General features: G+C 33.4%; 1 protein-coding gene across 1 annotated transcript; it reads right to left on the reverse strand.

The window, feature by feature from the left end:
• Positions 1–10,674: 10,674 nt before the first annotated feature.
• LOC146539119 (enhancer of split mbeta protein-like) lies at positions 10,675–11,725 on the reverse strand. The gene has a single exon (XM_085185782.1). It carries the CDS (start codon positions 11,655–11,657, stop codon positions 11,046–11,048), a length of 612 nt encoding a protein of 203 aa, XP_085041908.1. The 5' UTR covers positions 11,658–11,725; the 3' UTR covers positions 10,675–11,045.
• Positions 11,726–17,536: the final 5,811 nt, after the last annotated feature.

A 17,536-nucleotide genomic window follows, 5' to 3' on the forward strand; every position in this document is an offset into this window, starting at 1 on the left:
AAAAGATAAACATTTTCCTCCGTTTCCTCTTCGGTGTGAAGAAATTTGTTTCTTACTTCGTCAAAGTCATACATATTACGTAAAAGTGATATCAAATCTATAATATAATAAAACAAGTAATAAATATAATATAAATACTAATATTATAGAGTATATGCTTAATTATCTTAGCTAATGACCACATTGGTAATTCTGGTAATAGGCGAAATGTGAAGAAAATTGTGTCTAAATTTTCCATGCTCACCTTCCTTAACTACTACACTTCCTTGCGAGTAGCCATTAAACATTTTTTTTGATAACGTAAAAAAAAATATTAGTATATTCTATTAAGCCACTTTAAGATAGGATCTTAGAAACCGGAATGATAATAAAGATAAACTTTAAAAATAGTATTACCTATACAATATATTTTTGGATATGACAAATTTAAAATAAAATACCCAAATCTATCGAACCACGAGCTTTGATAAAGATTGTCAGATAACGATTTGTTAGAAGCCGTGATATAGCTAACTAAATAAGTAGGTATTTGTTGAATGACTGACAATTTTTTTTACAAGTATATAGTAAGACTCTTCAATTAGCAGGATAGGCTTTTTCCATTTTTACCTATTTTAGTTTCTAGGACATTTGAGGCTGTCGTGGCGCAGCGGCACAAGGGTGTGAATGTAACGCGATGGTTGTGGTTTCGATCCCCACTCGAGGAAGTGAAATATTTATTTACGTTTATACTTCCATTTTCTTCGCTCTGGTGTTGAGGCAAAGGGCGGCGTTGAGTTCTGCCACTCAACACGCAATCCCTCCAGAATCCGGCAGAAGTGGAAGAAGTGGGGAACGGAGTGTCTTAACACTAGGTTCCCTCTGCTTACCCTGCTGTGTGCGGGATACAGCTTGAAGCTGATTTGATTTTTTTTTGATCAAATGTAAATTTTGAATTTTATATTAATCTATGGTGCATCAAATTCACAACTATTGCAGTTACAATCAAATACAGTCGACTGCCCTACGACATGTACATTTAATAGTGCCATTTTATTTATCATGAGAATTTATTTTACTTTTAAATTACTGGTTGTATAAGCACGTGATACGTTTTTGATATGCCTATCATCAATGATAATAATCTGATTATTAAACTGAGTCGTCTTGGTGTTAGTTGAGATATATATAATTATGTGAATATTTTCTTAATCCTAAATCAAAATCAGCTTCTCGTAGAGAGAACCTAGTGTTAAGGTACTCCGTTTCTGACTTTCCACCGAATAAACATAAATTGTAATAAATAAGCAATGGAAAGTTTAACGAAGTTAATTATACATAGAAATATGTAAACACTGTCATATTTTATCAGAATATATATTATCTTGATAGGTATTTCTGTTTGGTGTACTACGCCGCCTCACATTGTAATGGGTGACGTAAGGAACCTTATTATTACGTCGCATGTACATAAAAAATGAAGATAACATTATTTGTTAAAGTATTTGTAATTATCGTTAGTTTTTTATTTGTTAAATTTATAGCGTTTTTCTTGTTTATTTATTTCAATTCATCCCAATTCCACCAGTTAAGTACGTAATGTCTCGAATTTTGACGCTTTGGAGAAAGGGGAACCCGCATGAGATTTTTTTTATTACCGCCATTAATAGCAAATCCAATTTTATGCTCAGATTTTACGTATTGGTTAAATGTAATCGAAACCATTTAGATCGTTAGTCTGTTACTTATGAAATAATATATTATTCTAAAACCAAAGTTTTGCTACTTTAATCACTCGAAAAGTATTTGTATTACAAATGAAAAAAATGAGACCGCGGCGGTTGTGGGATCCCACTCGAGGAAATGAAATATTTATTTACATTTATATTTTCATTTCTTCGCCACTCAACACGCAATGCCTCCAGAGTTCGGCGGAGAGTAGGGAACGGAATGTCTTAACACTAGGTTCCCTCTGCCTATATCCTACAGCGTGATGTTGATTTAATTTAATTTTTAATGAATGAATAAATGAATAAAGAGAGATTGCCAACAAAATGAGTAAGGCGTAAATCAATTTCACCCAGTTAGCTACGTAGTGGAATGTTACATACAAGAATAAGTAATGTTAATAGCAATTAAGGTCTCAATGGAGAATTCCAAGGAGATAAACTAAGCACGTGTCCAACCATCCTGAGATATCATGTGTCAATAATATGTAGTCATCAGGAATTATAAATAACTCTGTGCGTCTCGTGCGGGCGCCTCAGATACCTCGGGGTTATCTCGCGGGAAGATTCCATCGCAAACAAAGTGCTGGGAGTCAGTGTTTATGTACGCCGGCTAGTGACGACCTTAAGTTTAGATACGTAGATGTAAATCAAAATATATTTTTTTTAATGGTAGAAATTGTAATCGATTTGAATTTGATTTTTTTTGTCAGATTTATTTGCGAGGTTATCGTGGTGCAGTGGTTCACATGTGACTGTAAACGCGACGGTTGTGCGTTCGATTCTCATGAGGAGGAAGCAATTATTGTTTGTAATTCTTCGCTTTGGTAACAAGAAAAAAATAGTTTATCCACCTTGCGCAATATCATAATATACTCTACAGATTTTTTTTTCTAGTAAATATACCTACACAATTTTTTTTAACTTCAAAAGAGAACCTTGGAACCCAATGTTAAGACATTTCGTTCCCGTTGAGATACCGTTACTTACTTTCCGCCGATTTTTGTCGAGCGGCGTAACTCAACGCAATATACGTTTTATAAAAACAACATATTCATATGACTGGCAATATTTATAACGATTAATTCCTTCCTAGGTATGATAATAGTATTTTTACTTCAAATGTAGGTAATTTCTTTATCAGTTTCCAAGCAAGATCAAATTTGTAGTTTGTGATTCAATTTTCATGCAATTTCTGTCTATAATGAATTAAAGTAATATTTTTCCTTAATAATTTCGCTTTGCTTTTCTGAAGCCAGTGGCGGCGCTGGGCACAACCGTGCGAATATAAACGCGACAGGCTTTGAGTTCGATTCTCACTTGAAGAAATAAAATATTTAATATTTTCATTTATTCGCTCTGGTAATGGTAGCACGGCGTTGAGTTCTGCTTCAACACGTAATATTTCCAGAATTCAGCGGAAAGGAATGGAAGTGTCTTAGTGGGAATCGAAAGTCTTTGCACTAGGTTAAATTTAGTTACCTAGTGGTTTACATAATAAAATCTTGTGAATAATATTTTTTAAGTCTACTTTATCAAATTTAGACTGGAAGTTACTTAGTAACTTAAGGACAGTGGAACATGTCCGACTGTAAATGTGATGCGAGACAAAATACAGCGTTGAGTTCCGCCGCTCAACCCGCAATGTCTCACGCAGAACAGTGTCTCGGTACTACGTTCTCTTCACCTACCCTGCGTTATTAAAGCATGTAATTTAATAAGAATTAAAATAAAAACATTATCTTTACAGTTTTATTATAAAAATATATAATATAGTAGATAGTAGTTAAATATAATATTTATCTGTTATGTTATTTACGTCTTACTTTTTATACAAATAAAGAAATTTAATATTATAAATATTAAATAATAATAGTGAGGCCTGTTGTGGCGTCGTTAGAAGCGTGCGATTGTAAATACGACAGGTTGTAGGTTCGATTCTCAATCGCGGAAATGAAATATGTAATATTTTTATTACGAGGTACGAGAAACCACGAAAGTGTCTTAATGGGAACGGAGGATCTTAACACTAGGTTCCCAGGTACCCATTCCCTACTCTGCTATGTGAAGTTAATTTTTTTAAAGTCATATGTACACTTATAAATGTCTATATGAGTTGCGTGCACACTAGTTTCTTACTTCGGCTTGAGATAAAAGTATGATTAAATATTTGCAGCTATTTCATAGTTATTTCGACTAAATGATATAATTGTTGTAGGTATTTGTTAGGCAATTATCGCTTTATTGTGAAACTGTTATATTAATAACTATAATAAAGTACAATTAATTTAACATTACGTAATCGTCGGGTTCGATTCCCATTCGGGGTACTAAATGATTATTTATCGATATTTTCTTTTCTTAGCTCTAGTGCCAAGATAAAAGCACAATGTTGAGTTCCTACCTTTGCTATATGCGGAATACGTCAATATCGGGAAAAAAAAGACAATCGTTGAATAGTTAAGACCTAGTTCCGATGGTTTTGATTTGATTCAAGTCTCAAAGGAATATTTTTTTTAAATATATCTATGTAAACATATTTTATTTTCCCGGATTGATTATTAAAAATAAATTAATTTATTAAATATTTTTTTTTCAATACCTGTATGTTTTATTTTGTAAGCAACTTACAATCTTTTTAGGTATGTAGGTATATAGTCAGGTCATCGTCCCAACTCTAATTAATCGATTGATCTGTATTACTTATAATACAATTATAATTGATCGCTGTCTGTGCGTTGAAAGTATTTGAAAAAATATTATTATTGATAATAATTATCGATATAATAGAACCCAAAACAGTTCCTTTTATTTTTTTATCCGTGCGTTTGTTAACGCCAATCTCGGAAATTGCTTAACCGTTCCTTGTGTTTGAATCAAATTATAAATAGAAAAGTTATATTAAAATAAATTATTTTGTTTGACAAAATTCTAACAATTAACAACAACATAAATAATTGGTACATTGAATTGGCTGAAACATTACTTTCCAAAAAAAAAATTTTATAACATTATCTTTTTTCTAATAACATTAACTTTAAAATGATAATGTTATTAGAACACGAAAGTAATTCAGATTATTAAACAAATAATTATGCAGTTTAAGCGGGCGAAGCCGCGAGCGCGTCTCTCGTTAACTATATAGCGCCATGCATATAAACGTCACAGATTATAAAAAACGTGTCGAAAACAGTATATAGAATATCGTTGTTATGTCACCTATTGCCCTAATATCAACTGAATTCCAGCGATTTCTCACTATCACGAACAAGTAATGGTTTGTTAAGAAATAATATAACGCCAATGTCTTCACTTGTGACCTCTTCTATCGAAACACAGATAAAACTGCTTGATTGTTTTTTTTTTGCCAATGTAAAAACTATTATCTTTCCTTATGTAACAATTTTCATTACTTCCAATCTACGTAAGTTTACAGTCGTTTAGTATAATTTTATATATACTTGTTTAGGAGTTAGTAGCTCACAAACTGTGTGAATATGAATGTTGTCAATTAAAATATTTTATTTGAAATATTAATTTTGATTATGAAATAATATCGTTACATAAAATTATATTTCTTTTAAGAAAATAAATAAACGCTCGTTTAAAATTCTAAATCCTAGCCAGCCATTATAATTTTTTTGAAAGAAAACTAAAATTGAAATAATTATATAATACTAATACTATTGCTAGGTAAGTAATATTATCAGTAACGAACAGATAAAATCAATGAAAATAGTAGTTCTTTTCTTGGAATATTGTATTGCCAAATATATAAATATTTTTTGCATTGTAACTGAAGATCGGTCGGTACAAATCAAAAATATACATCTCTCCTGATTAGATAAGGTATGTCATGCGAGTATGCAACTACCTATATGCCGCCTTAATGTCGTGTCTTTAAATAGATATCTCTAAATTAGTCACGCTTTTTTAGTTTCACGCTGCATCCCGCACTTAGCAGGGTAGGCAGAGGGAAACTGGGAACCTAATGTCAGGATATTCCATTCTCATTAAGACTTCCGCGCGTGTTGAGTAGTGGAACTTTTCCGTTACCAGAGCGAGGAAAATGAACATATTAAATATTTCCTCGAATGGGAATCGAATCCACAATAACTAACCTACAGTAACCGTCGTGTTACAGTCGCTATTTTCTGCCCCTGCGCCTACCCTCTTTTACTAGAAAGAAATTAATGTTATTTCAAATAATTGATTCCCCCGAGAATCAAATCTATAACCGCACCTACAACCAGCACCACTACGCCCTCACGATATATTTTAATTAAAACAATTATAATAACGTCACTAGTCTATAATTATAAAAAAAAATAGATAACAAAAATAAAAACAACATTAAAAACACAGTAAGTATGAGATAGTGCGTCAGTTGTTTTCTCACAACAATCTCGGGGTCAGCATGTGTCGTTGCGGAGAAAGGGCTGTAATTGATACCACTCAATTACCACTAATTTGGTTTGTCTGTACGTTTTTTTATTAGTCTAAGACGCCATATAAGGATTTATTGAATACTACATTCAAACGCGGCTTCGCTCGTTTAAATTTATTTTTATATTTTAGCCAAAAGATAATTAAAAAAAAAAAGTAAAATGTGTCCTTTCTAATACCTCTAGGAATATGTGTAGGTACGAAGTTTCATGATAATTATTTGACGAGTTTTGGTGTGAACGCGTAACAAACAAACTTACATTCAGGAAAGAAATATACTTTTTAGAAAACAAAAATTTGAACGTTGCGGTATTTGAATCCGCGCCTTTTGAAAACGGTGAACTTTACAAATTTCCACTAACCAAAACCTTTCCTTTTATTTCTGCAGAATTCTAGAGGTTTTACGTATTCAGTGGCTTGACCCATCACATATCTATATTGGACTCAGATTTGCTTTATTTAGGGTTTTTTTTATTTTTCGATATATTCCTTACATCGTTCCTATTCTTTGATGAATACATATAAACACAGATTTATTATATATTTTCTATTATTTATTTATTGGAACTCCAGATTTGTCAAGTGTACCTTGACTACCCTTGACAACTGTTTTTGAACTTAAATGTAGAGTTTGAAATTCCTACTTAATAATACCAACATTGAATTCGATTGTTCGTTGGTTTTTACTCATCTTTATCTACTAAATTATTATATATATTATATATAATAGATAATTTTACATGCTTATATAAAGGAAAGACAGGTGTGTACCACGACGATTTTATAAGCTCCATTCGTGGAATGATAAGAGTCACACGGTGGACACGAGCCCATTTATTGTTTATCATTAGATACTGATAACAGAACTTATTGCGTGACGTATTACAAGCAAACAGCCTTGCCAACCCGGAAGGGAGCACGCTCGTAATGTGTAATTTTAGCAAAAATAAATTGCGAAATTAATTAATTATTTATTTTATAATACAACATTTAAAGAATACGTCGAAAATTCTTCAAAATTCGCAGACTTCTTCTTCGTGTCAATGCTTGGAGAATTCATATCATATTTAGCCAGTATTTAGCCACGTGGACTGCGGCATGTGTTGCCTCCATCAGATCGTCATGTGAGCAGGTGAATGGACATTTCGGGCAGGAGAGTAAGTGTGCCATCGTTTGTGGATTGGCGCCACAGTCACAGGATGACTTATCCCTCAGTTCGTACCCCCATTTCACGAGAAGCTCTTTGCATCGGCCAACCTGGGTCCGTAAACGATTAAGTGACTTCCATGTTGGCCACTGCAAGTTGTAATTCGCACTTCCAACGCAGGTACTAAATTAATGAAATAAATCTACGTAATATATGAGCAATTTAAAAAACCTTTTGCCATATTTATTATTTTATATTCAGTGTAGTGCGTATTTCTGTTTATAATAAAAACAAATTATATCACCAGCAGTGGTCTACAAGTTTATTTTTACAATATATTTCACACATAGATGGGCAGGCAGAGGGTAGTTAGGAACCTAATGTTAAGACACTCCGTACATGGGAATTAATGGGAACATTAAAACACTAGCTTTCCCCAATTTACACCGAAGTCCCAAGGCATTGCGCGCAACTTAACGCAGCGATATAGAATATTGTATACAAAAACTAGTTTTTTGCTATTTCATTATGTTTACCTTTATATTTACATAATATATAAGCTTCTATCTATAGCTAAAAGATTAAGTGAAAATTTTATTATTGCAATCGATCTACCACCACAGAGCCGCGTGGTGATACCACGATAATGATTAAGTGCTCGTGTTAGGGCGTGACTTTATAATTGAACGGTTTATTATATTTATAGATAATTATAATTGATACTAAAACTTATTATTTTAATTAAATAGTAAATACTGAGATAATTGCTATATTATTAATATTATTTACATTTTATTTATTTATTTAATTAAAGTTTCATATTTTATTGCAGTTTCGAGAAAGTTAAAATGAAAAACATCTGAATTTTATGTGTTAAATAATAATTATATTTGCGATACTATGGAGTTATTGCAGTTATTTATATGTCAACTAGTAGACCCGAACGCGGCTACGCCCGCTTGGACTATAGGAATATTTATTAAATATATTTATTAAATTATTTTCAGTTTTCAATAGAGAGATACGTGTGGGTGACGTTTTCTAACAACAAACTTTGCAAATCGTTGCTTAGCAACGGTCGCATAGCGACGGATGTTAATTAATAAATATTTTAATATATATCGAAAATATTACAAATATGAGAAAAAAAACTATCCTATGTTCATACCGAGACCCTCAAGTATCTCTATATGAGTATTTTATCACAATTAAATAAGCAGTTTGGCACTGATTACGTAAAAGACAGACAGACAGACAGACGAAGTTACTTTCGAATTTATAATATAGGTATGGATTACCATTTGCTGCGTATATTTTAAATGTAAAACAGCATTATTCTTTCTTATAATATGGAAATATAATTTAAAAAATAATTGAACATAATTAATAAAATGATGAAACAAGTTTAAATTTGTTATATTAATATAAGATATATTTAATAATTACAAAAAAAGTTATACCTAAATGATATTTTGAATACCTTAATGTTATATCAGTAATGATGCAACAGAAAAGATTCCTGACTAAGCGCCTTATCGCCCACTCCAGGGATCAATGGCTATTGGCGTGTGACTGATGACCTTCTATCTTTGATTATTATCTTGTAAAATATATTTAATATACAATAGATACTAAGTAAAAAATTGTATTTAAAACGTTAAAATTAAGTTGATTTGGCGTAAAAATTAAGTAGATTTTAAGTAAATCTTGACTTTAAACATGAAGACTTCTTGACTGACTGACTGACTTTAAACTTTAAACATGGAATCTTTTTAAGTAATAATGCGTAATAGGCTTGAAAGATTAAAACACATAGATATGTTTTATAATATAAAAAAAAAGGTTAATTGTTCTCATAATTTATATTAACATAAATAATAACACTAATGACAAATAAATAATAATAAAATTGATGTATCAAAAGATCTTTCTTTTTAAAATCGATGCTTAAGTTTCCAGGAAGAATGTCCTAAAGGACATTACTGTGTTTCAAAGCTTATCTAAAGTTCAAGAGCTTTCCGGGAGATGGAGTGGAGCTTTTACACTTTCATTGGTTGAAGTTTGCGTTTAATATAATATAGATGGCGTTAGGTACCTCATTTTGCACTATCACTGAAATTATTTAGTTTAAAACTAATCTTTTTATATTTTTATATTATTCTTAATATATTAATTTAAATATTATAAAACATATTTAAATTATTTGAAATATGTCAGGCATTTACTTAATTTTTTTTATTCACTTGTTTGCTGAAATATCTATACCGTAAGTCTATTTTAAAAAGTTTCTTAACTTTATTGTATATATAAATAAATGAAAATCTTCTTGACATGTTAAATGTCTGGTATTTACGCGTCAAACATGTATTATATAAATTGTGGCTTATGAATTGAAAAAAATATATATATTTAATTAGAAGAAAAATCTAGAACCGGCCAGACTATGCAAATAAATTTAATAATTGCTTTTGAAATTAGCTATTCTATTAATATTTTAGTTATATATTCCATTTCGATTCGATTATGATGACTATTATTAGCTAGTGTTAATATAATTTAAAAGAAATAATCTAAATATGTAGAACGAATATATTATAATTTTAGATGATAACATATTTTATCAATTAAAATTTCCACATCTAATGGGTGTGGTAATTTTGGGGGAATGTACCGATAAATAGTTTCGTTCTTGTCTCTACATATTTTGCAAAATGGATGGCGGAAGCCAAAGCTTACTATATTATATTAAGCAAAATTTATATAGAGATAAAAATAATATTTATATAAAAATAATAATATAATTAATATATATATATATATATATAGGAACAGAATATTAGATACAATAATAAGATTAAAAAGTGTACGGACCAAGTGTATGTATGTATAGTATTAGTTAAATTAAAATTTATATATACCATCGTACAATATATTTAATATAATTGTTCAAATATGTCAGAACGTGCTATAATAAGTATTTAGTAAGAAATATTATTTAGCAATTACATATAAATATTTCGTAGTGTCTTCAAAGTACTAGCGTATACTGTAAACAGGAAAGTTACTGAGCACGCGCGGAGGCTCCGGTGTCAGAGGTCCGCGCCCTTCACCTCTTTAATATTTATCACGTCTATTTTGTAGTATTGTTTGTATATTAATACTTATGTTTCTATCGGCACACTTAAAGGAATTCTATTTAAATTTCTCAAAAAAAATGTAATTATTAATATTTCAATTGTTATCATTATTATTTTGTACTGAATGTTCTAATTACTAGAAATTTTAGTTAATATTTTATCTTTTTCATTTAAAATTATGTATTCATTTGCACAAATAACTATTTATAATAGGGGTATTTAGAATGAAATGCAGAAATAAAATTTATAATAAAATTGTTTTATTAAATTATTCTTTTTTAATTGTTCACAATTCTGTGAAATCTTTTCAACGACAATATAATAACAAATAGAACCCACTCAAAGTCGGCAAGGCTCGATATCTCTTTACAATAATATTATTCTTTAATATCACAAATATACTTAAAAACTACTTTGATTAAAGCTTTCGGTTTAAACTTATGAACTAACTACATTTTTAAACCTACACTAATTAGATGTGAGATCTACAGTTTCTTCATAACACTTTAGCATGGATCAGGGCGGACACTTGAAGGGGCGTGCGACTCCGAGCGGTCTTGGAACAGATGTAACCGCGGAGCCGGGTCCGCCCGCTCCGAGTACCGCTCTTTACCACGGCCGCCACACTGGGGAGGACTTGGGGTAGCTGTTTGTACTGCAGTCCAGGGGCACGGCGGTGTGCATCGGCACTGGTGAGGCGGGCGGTGAAGGAGTCACATAGCCAGATGAGGAAGACACAGTGGAGAGTGCTGGGCTTGGTGGGCTGGCGGGTGGTGTGTCACTACCGGCTGCTGCACGCTGGATGTCGTTCAGTTTGTGACCGAGGTGGGTCATGAGTTGCGTACCTAGCCTCACATCCACTCCAGGGATGGAAGCCAAGCACCGAGAAACTTCATTGGCGGCATGAGTAAATCCAGCACGGAAGCGGTCAGCATCCACTGATGGGTTCAGAGACAGGCGGCGCTGACGGCGAAGCTTGTGAAGATGGCGAACAGTCAATTCCAAAATATCAGCTTTCTCCAATTTGGCCACATTTTCACCTTCCGACTGGAGAGCGCTGACCATCAGCTCCTTGAGTTCATCAAGGCAACGATTGATGCGAGCGCGCCTTTTGCGCTCGAGCATCGGCTTCATCACTTTGCGATATTGATAAGTGCGCGAGACTGGCTGCGGGCCGTCGTCTGTGAGCGGATACGCGATATCGTAAGACATGGTAGACATTTGTGTGTGAGTGAGTAGTGAGCTGCGTTAGCGCTGAGCGTTGAACGCGGAATGTGGCGAGCCGGTAGAGCGGGGGTTTATATACGGAGCTGAGGGCGAGCGATCGTGGGAACGCGCAGAGCCGTCGAGTTCCCACACGCGCCACCTGTGCGGAGCAGCTGCCGCCGGGGCGCGGGGGGACACGCGCCGCGCCGCGCGTGCGACCCGTAAACAATCGCCGGCGCGAGCGCACGCCGCGACGCCTGGCCCCACTAATTGTTGCTCATTGCACTCGCTCCCATCCCATACATGACCCATACTAAACGCTATTTTGTTTCCTATCTAAATATCATCTCGGGCTTGCGTAAGCCACGCATTGCTATAGATATTAATATGATTGAAGAAGCGGAGGCTCTACATGTAGAGTCAATGATGTTTATTAAGTGGTAAGTTAATACTTAATAATATGTGTTTTGGTTAAGCAGTTCCAGAGACTTTATGAATTTATTTTCTCAAATAAAAATATTTTTAAAAAACATTTGTAGATTTCACAGTACACTTGTTCATGAAGATTCTCACAGTACTATATCAAGGATTCATTTCACAATTTATATATTATATATAATTAAACTTGCATTTAATTAGGAGTATAGATTTATATAGTTTGCGTGTTGTAACATGATATTGGTGCCACAAGTCGATCAATCAACCGACGGGCGCCGCACAATGGTGGCGTCAATTATAACCTGCTACTGTTGGCGTTCATCAATCATGGGTGATGCGAAGTAATAATTATTGACAGAGAGAATTACGGATGATGTTCCATTGCTGTCCAGTAAGGGAGTCCGTTAATGAGCAAGAAGCTCGAATTTAAAGTCATCGTAAATAAGGATATGTTAATGTTATTGAAATGCAAGTTTTGGATTATGAGAATTTAATGAACTTGGACCCAAGAATACCAACCATCGCTGTTTCTTTTAAAGTTGTATTAATAATACAATATTTCGGAAATTAATAAATGAATATAAAATACTTTAAGCACGCTATTGAATATACTCGTAGCATATGTGAGCGGTGCGGACGCCGGTAGCTGTTCCAGGGATGGGCCGCATTACTCAGGCGCGTGGGCGGTCACCCACGCCAGCGTCAGCGCTGAGAAATTGTCCACTCGACTGGTGCCGACACATCCTACGTATATACACTTCAAATTATCTTCTTTACCCACCTACTTTCTCCCAAATACACCTACTATCTCACATCGTAAGCAAGCAGTCATAAAATCGATTGAATTTAAGTGAGGTACTGTTTGTCCATTGTATTTTAATATAGGTTGGATTAGTAATATTAAAATTCATAGTTATGCATTTAAATGTATACCGGATAGGTAAGGTCAAGGGAATACATAATATTTGGTTATATATTTAAAGTTGCCGCTATAACAATATTCAAATTGTTAGCAGTAAAATTCGATTTTATCAGTTCTCATTGAACTTTTATATCTTTGATAGACAATATAATTAGTATTCATATATTTATAATTATTGCAATCTTAAAATACTTATAAATACGTGGTATTACATAAATCAGAAATTAAAATAATCTATATATCTATTGATTTAGTTCCTGTCTTTTAAATCTCTTAAATACCTGCTTACCGGTATTCCTTAAGAAAGATTCGAGTCCTAGATACTGCAAAATACGTGTATTTAGTTAATAAGAGAAAAATCAAGGTTTTTGTGTAACAATAACAACATGACGGAAAACACTTGTTAGGACGCGGCAATGCGTCATTTGAGAAAAAGTGTGGATTGCTGTTCATTAAAGTGCGACGTAGAGTTACGTAATTCAGCTTGATTGACTGACTGACTGATTTAAAAGTAGAAAAATATTCTTATAGACATTATGAAATCTCTAGGTTTTCTCAGTATATATATTTTTTTAAGTTTATATTCAATATTTATGTATAGAAGTAATTCTTAGTTTGGTTAAACGATTTTTCTAATTTTAGAGTATGAACAATGCTGTAAACTATTTACTTCATTAAATTTGCATTTAACATAAATTATGCTAAACAGATTGACGCAACGATTTTTTTCACACGAAACCTTGTTGATACGTCAACGCGCTCGTTACACCCCATTTCCTGATTTCTCGAAATTTCATCAAAATCCACAATGACCTAGCACGGATATAAAAACCAAACGATGTTATTGGGAATATTTTGTATATTATTAGATTTCGCTAAATTTTCCTTTCTATAATTAGCGGTTAATGAATGAACCGATTTAAAGTCTATTTGCGAGACGTCTTATCTAAAACTCATTCGGGTTAATGGTTGCTCATGTTCATTCCACAATTGACTTGCACTTGATAGTAATTATAGGAATTTTCCTATTTATCTTTCAAGTAGTTATTTGTGGTGTCAACGTGCGCACGCGCACAGTAATTGCTCACCGATGTTAACTAGTCATCCTATCAGATAAGATATCTCGTATGTTCCATTTATAAACGAGATATGTGCACATCTACATCAATCACCGCCGCTTCTGGAGCTGTCTCGTCTCCTACCGTCATTACTAACTCTTGTTGCATTTATTAATTTCCTTGCAAATTTACATATGAAATTTCGTCACTTCATATTTTTTCTCGTCATCTCTCGATTTGTGTTTTTGGGACGGTTAATGACTATTTCCGATGTAATTAGACAAATGTTTAACAGGATGTCCACAACACATTTCGATACCTTGTTAATTACTTGGATCTTGTTCACATGAGATATCTACAACGGGCTCTGTAATATTTTAATATTTATTTCTCATATTGAGATATATTTATTAATTCCAGTACTTACTATATTATTAAAGTGTATTGTAATACAATAAATTCGAGACAATTGGATGTTTATTATCCTAGGATAATATTAGCTTCTAGTAAATTGTTTTTGTTCATATTAAAGATTAGAAACTACTTTTAATAATATTGTTATTACAATATTATAAAAAGCTGATAATATTGTAATAACAATATTATCAGCTTCACGCTGTATCCCGCACACAGCAGGGTAGGCAGAGGGAACCTAGTGTTAAGACACTCCGTTCCCACTTTCTGCCGAATTCTGGAGGAGCAGAACTTAACGCCGCGCTTTGCGTTGACACCAGAGCGAAGAAATGGAAATATGAACGTACCTAAATAAATATTTCACTTCCTCGAGTGGGGATCGAACCCACATCCGTCGCGTTACAGTCACACCCCTGTGCCGCTGCGCTACGACGGATAACAATATCATAATTGCCTAATAAACAATTCTTAATTTAGTATTGTTCTAGTACAACGCTGACACATTTTAATAGATTATATTAACAAAGTTGGTTTTCCTCAATTGTCATCACAGTTAAAGTCACGTATACAAAGTATAGGGTAAAGTGTCAGCGAAACTGCGCGTACGTGATATTAGGAACATACGCGGAGGTCGCCACGCGTCTCGTGACTCATGGTGTGCGCGTGCGCAGGTCGCGGTGCTATATGGTTTTTATTATTACTTTTTATATGAGAATGTATAGATATTTTTGATGACTAAGAGATGAAATTAAATGGCTTTTGTGTTTTAATTAATATAATATGAAAAAAATACATTAGATATTTGAGGTTTTAAGGAAGTAGGAAGAATTTTTATCTCTAGGTATATATTATAGTCTTATTATATTTACATTAATATTAAATAAACATAGGAAAATTTTATATAGCTACTTGAATTACTTTAGCGTTTGTAAACTGATAAATATACCATGATAACCATCTAAGGTTCCGTATTGTATGACGGACTTACTATTATATTATCATGGCGAACCGGTTCTCACTGATGGCTAATCCGACTGCGAAGGTCGCCTCGGGGCGGTTGTGTGACGCGCCGCGTCGTCAAACAGTGGCATTGCTTCTTGACGTCATTTTGCTATCCACGCAAAAAGTACCTCTGACTAAGATACTTTCCTTATTTGGCCTTTTACTCACTGACGTAAAATTGCGTCATTATTAGGTATTTTTTATAAGGTTATTGACGTTGTTTATTAATTTCACTTATATTGGTATGTTTTATATATGGAAATTACGTATCAACGGGGATTTTTGATTATTTATCTAGAATGGAAATATAAAAATATTCTAATAAGCATGAAATGCTAACTTTTTATACCGTTACATTTTTATAATTTTTATGTTAATTATTTGATATGTTATCGATTTTGCAAGTTACGGGCAGCTGTTACCCGTTTCTTACCCGTTAGTCGCCTATTAGTTTAGTTTAGATACCTAATCTCATGGTCATTTGTGTTCATTTGGCGTCTCTTCAAATATTATTTTAGCTGCCGTCTCAAAGTGTCCCCAGTCGGCACTAACAAAAGGTAGCGGCTTCTTTGCCGTCTCGGTGGCGCCGAGATTTGCTAGCATCACCAAATATTTGACTTCAAGATGTCAGGCCCAACTAATGAGTACATGTGTGCGATATTTTTTTCTTAACGTTTTCTGCTTTACCGACAAACAATTTTATGAATTTCCTTCACGAAGCTATCGTCTCGAAGATCAACGTAAGTCCTGTTAGGTAATAAATGAGGTGTTAACAATTAACGGACACCGGCCATTAAGTCATAACCGCTATGGCTTGTTTCTGTAGGATATTAAGGTTATCTCATCGGCATCTTTTAAGCCCATTCGGTGAAGACAATAGCCCACAAAACTGCTCAAATGACACGTGTCCGTGGCTTCCTTTTGTCTATTACTTTCTAAGAAATAGACAATAGCGTCGATGTTAAAACAGGTAGGTACAGCAAGTGCAAGGAATCGTAAACAAAAAGTCGCTCTCGAAACAGTTACAAATCCCGAGGGCTGTTAATACAATGCGGCGCCAATTTTTTGCCACTTGTTTCTCCAGAGATTACATTTAGTTGGGGAGGTGACGAGACAAATGACGTGAAATGTCTGCTTTTTGTATTAACCGTCGAGTGTCAGGAGGACAGGACACTTGAAATGCTAAAAGCCAATAATTATTATTATACTAGCGGCCCGCCCGCGGCTTCGCCTGCGTGAACTACGTTATTATTAATTTCTGTCTCCATGAGTACCTACGTCCTATAAGTGACGTCCATGCAAAATTTGAGACTCCTAGCATTTGTAGTAATGAAGTTTCATATAAACTTTCAACCCCAAAAACAATCCCTTAGAGGTCGAATATTGCAAATTCCCGTCTTAGAGAGCACCTACGTCCTATAAATAACTCCTATGCAAAATTTGAGATTCCTTGCACATGTAGTTTCTGAAAATTCGTAATGAGTGAGTGACCTTTCGATTTTATATATATAGATTAAAAGCTAAGGAAATATCACATTGTTATGAAACTTCAAAATTATATTTTTTAATTGTAAAGTACAGTATTACAGATGATTTAGATTAGTATAATACACAATAGCTATTACTTTAACAAAAACCAAATACTAATACTATACAAAGAAGCTACTGAAGAATGTCGTATCTACAAGAAGTTAAGGAAGCGCATAATTTTGAACTAAAGGCCTGTTGTTCAGGAAATTCTGCTTTTCAAAAAATCATTTACTATTAACCAAGACGAAGTCAAACTCAAATGGTTTTTTTGTTCTAACTGACCATACAAATTCTGAGAATAAAGAAAATTTAAAACCCTTTTCTAGTAAAATGTTTGCTAATATCACGTGCCGACAACCAGACCTTACTTATACTTCACAAAGAGTGGGCCTTCTCTCGTTTGTGAAGGACGCGCTAGAAATAATAAAATACCTCAAACCATCAAAAGGACCGCTTCTCACTGAATAGACTGTGATCTAACATTTTAAAAGTCATATTTTATTGTCTAAATTTTATGGTCTCTCTTGTAA

The sequence above is a fragment of the Heliconius melpomene genome, chromosome 5 (genome assembly GCF_056956725.1).
Source record: "Heliconius melpomene rosina isolate 202511_hmr_F chromosome 5, ASM5695672v1, whole genome shotgun sequence".
NCBI classification, from domain to species: Eukaryota; Metazoa; Arthropoda; class Insecta; order Lepidoptera; family Nymphalidae; genus Heliconius; species Heliconius melpomene.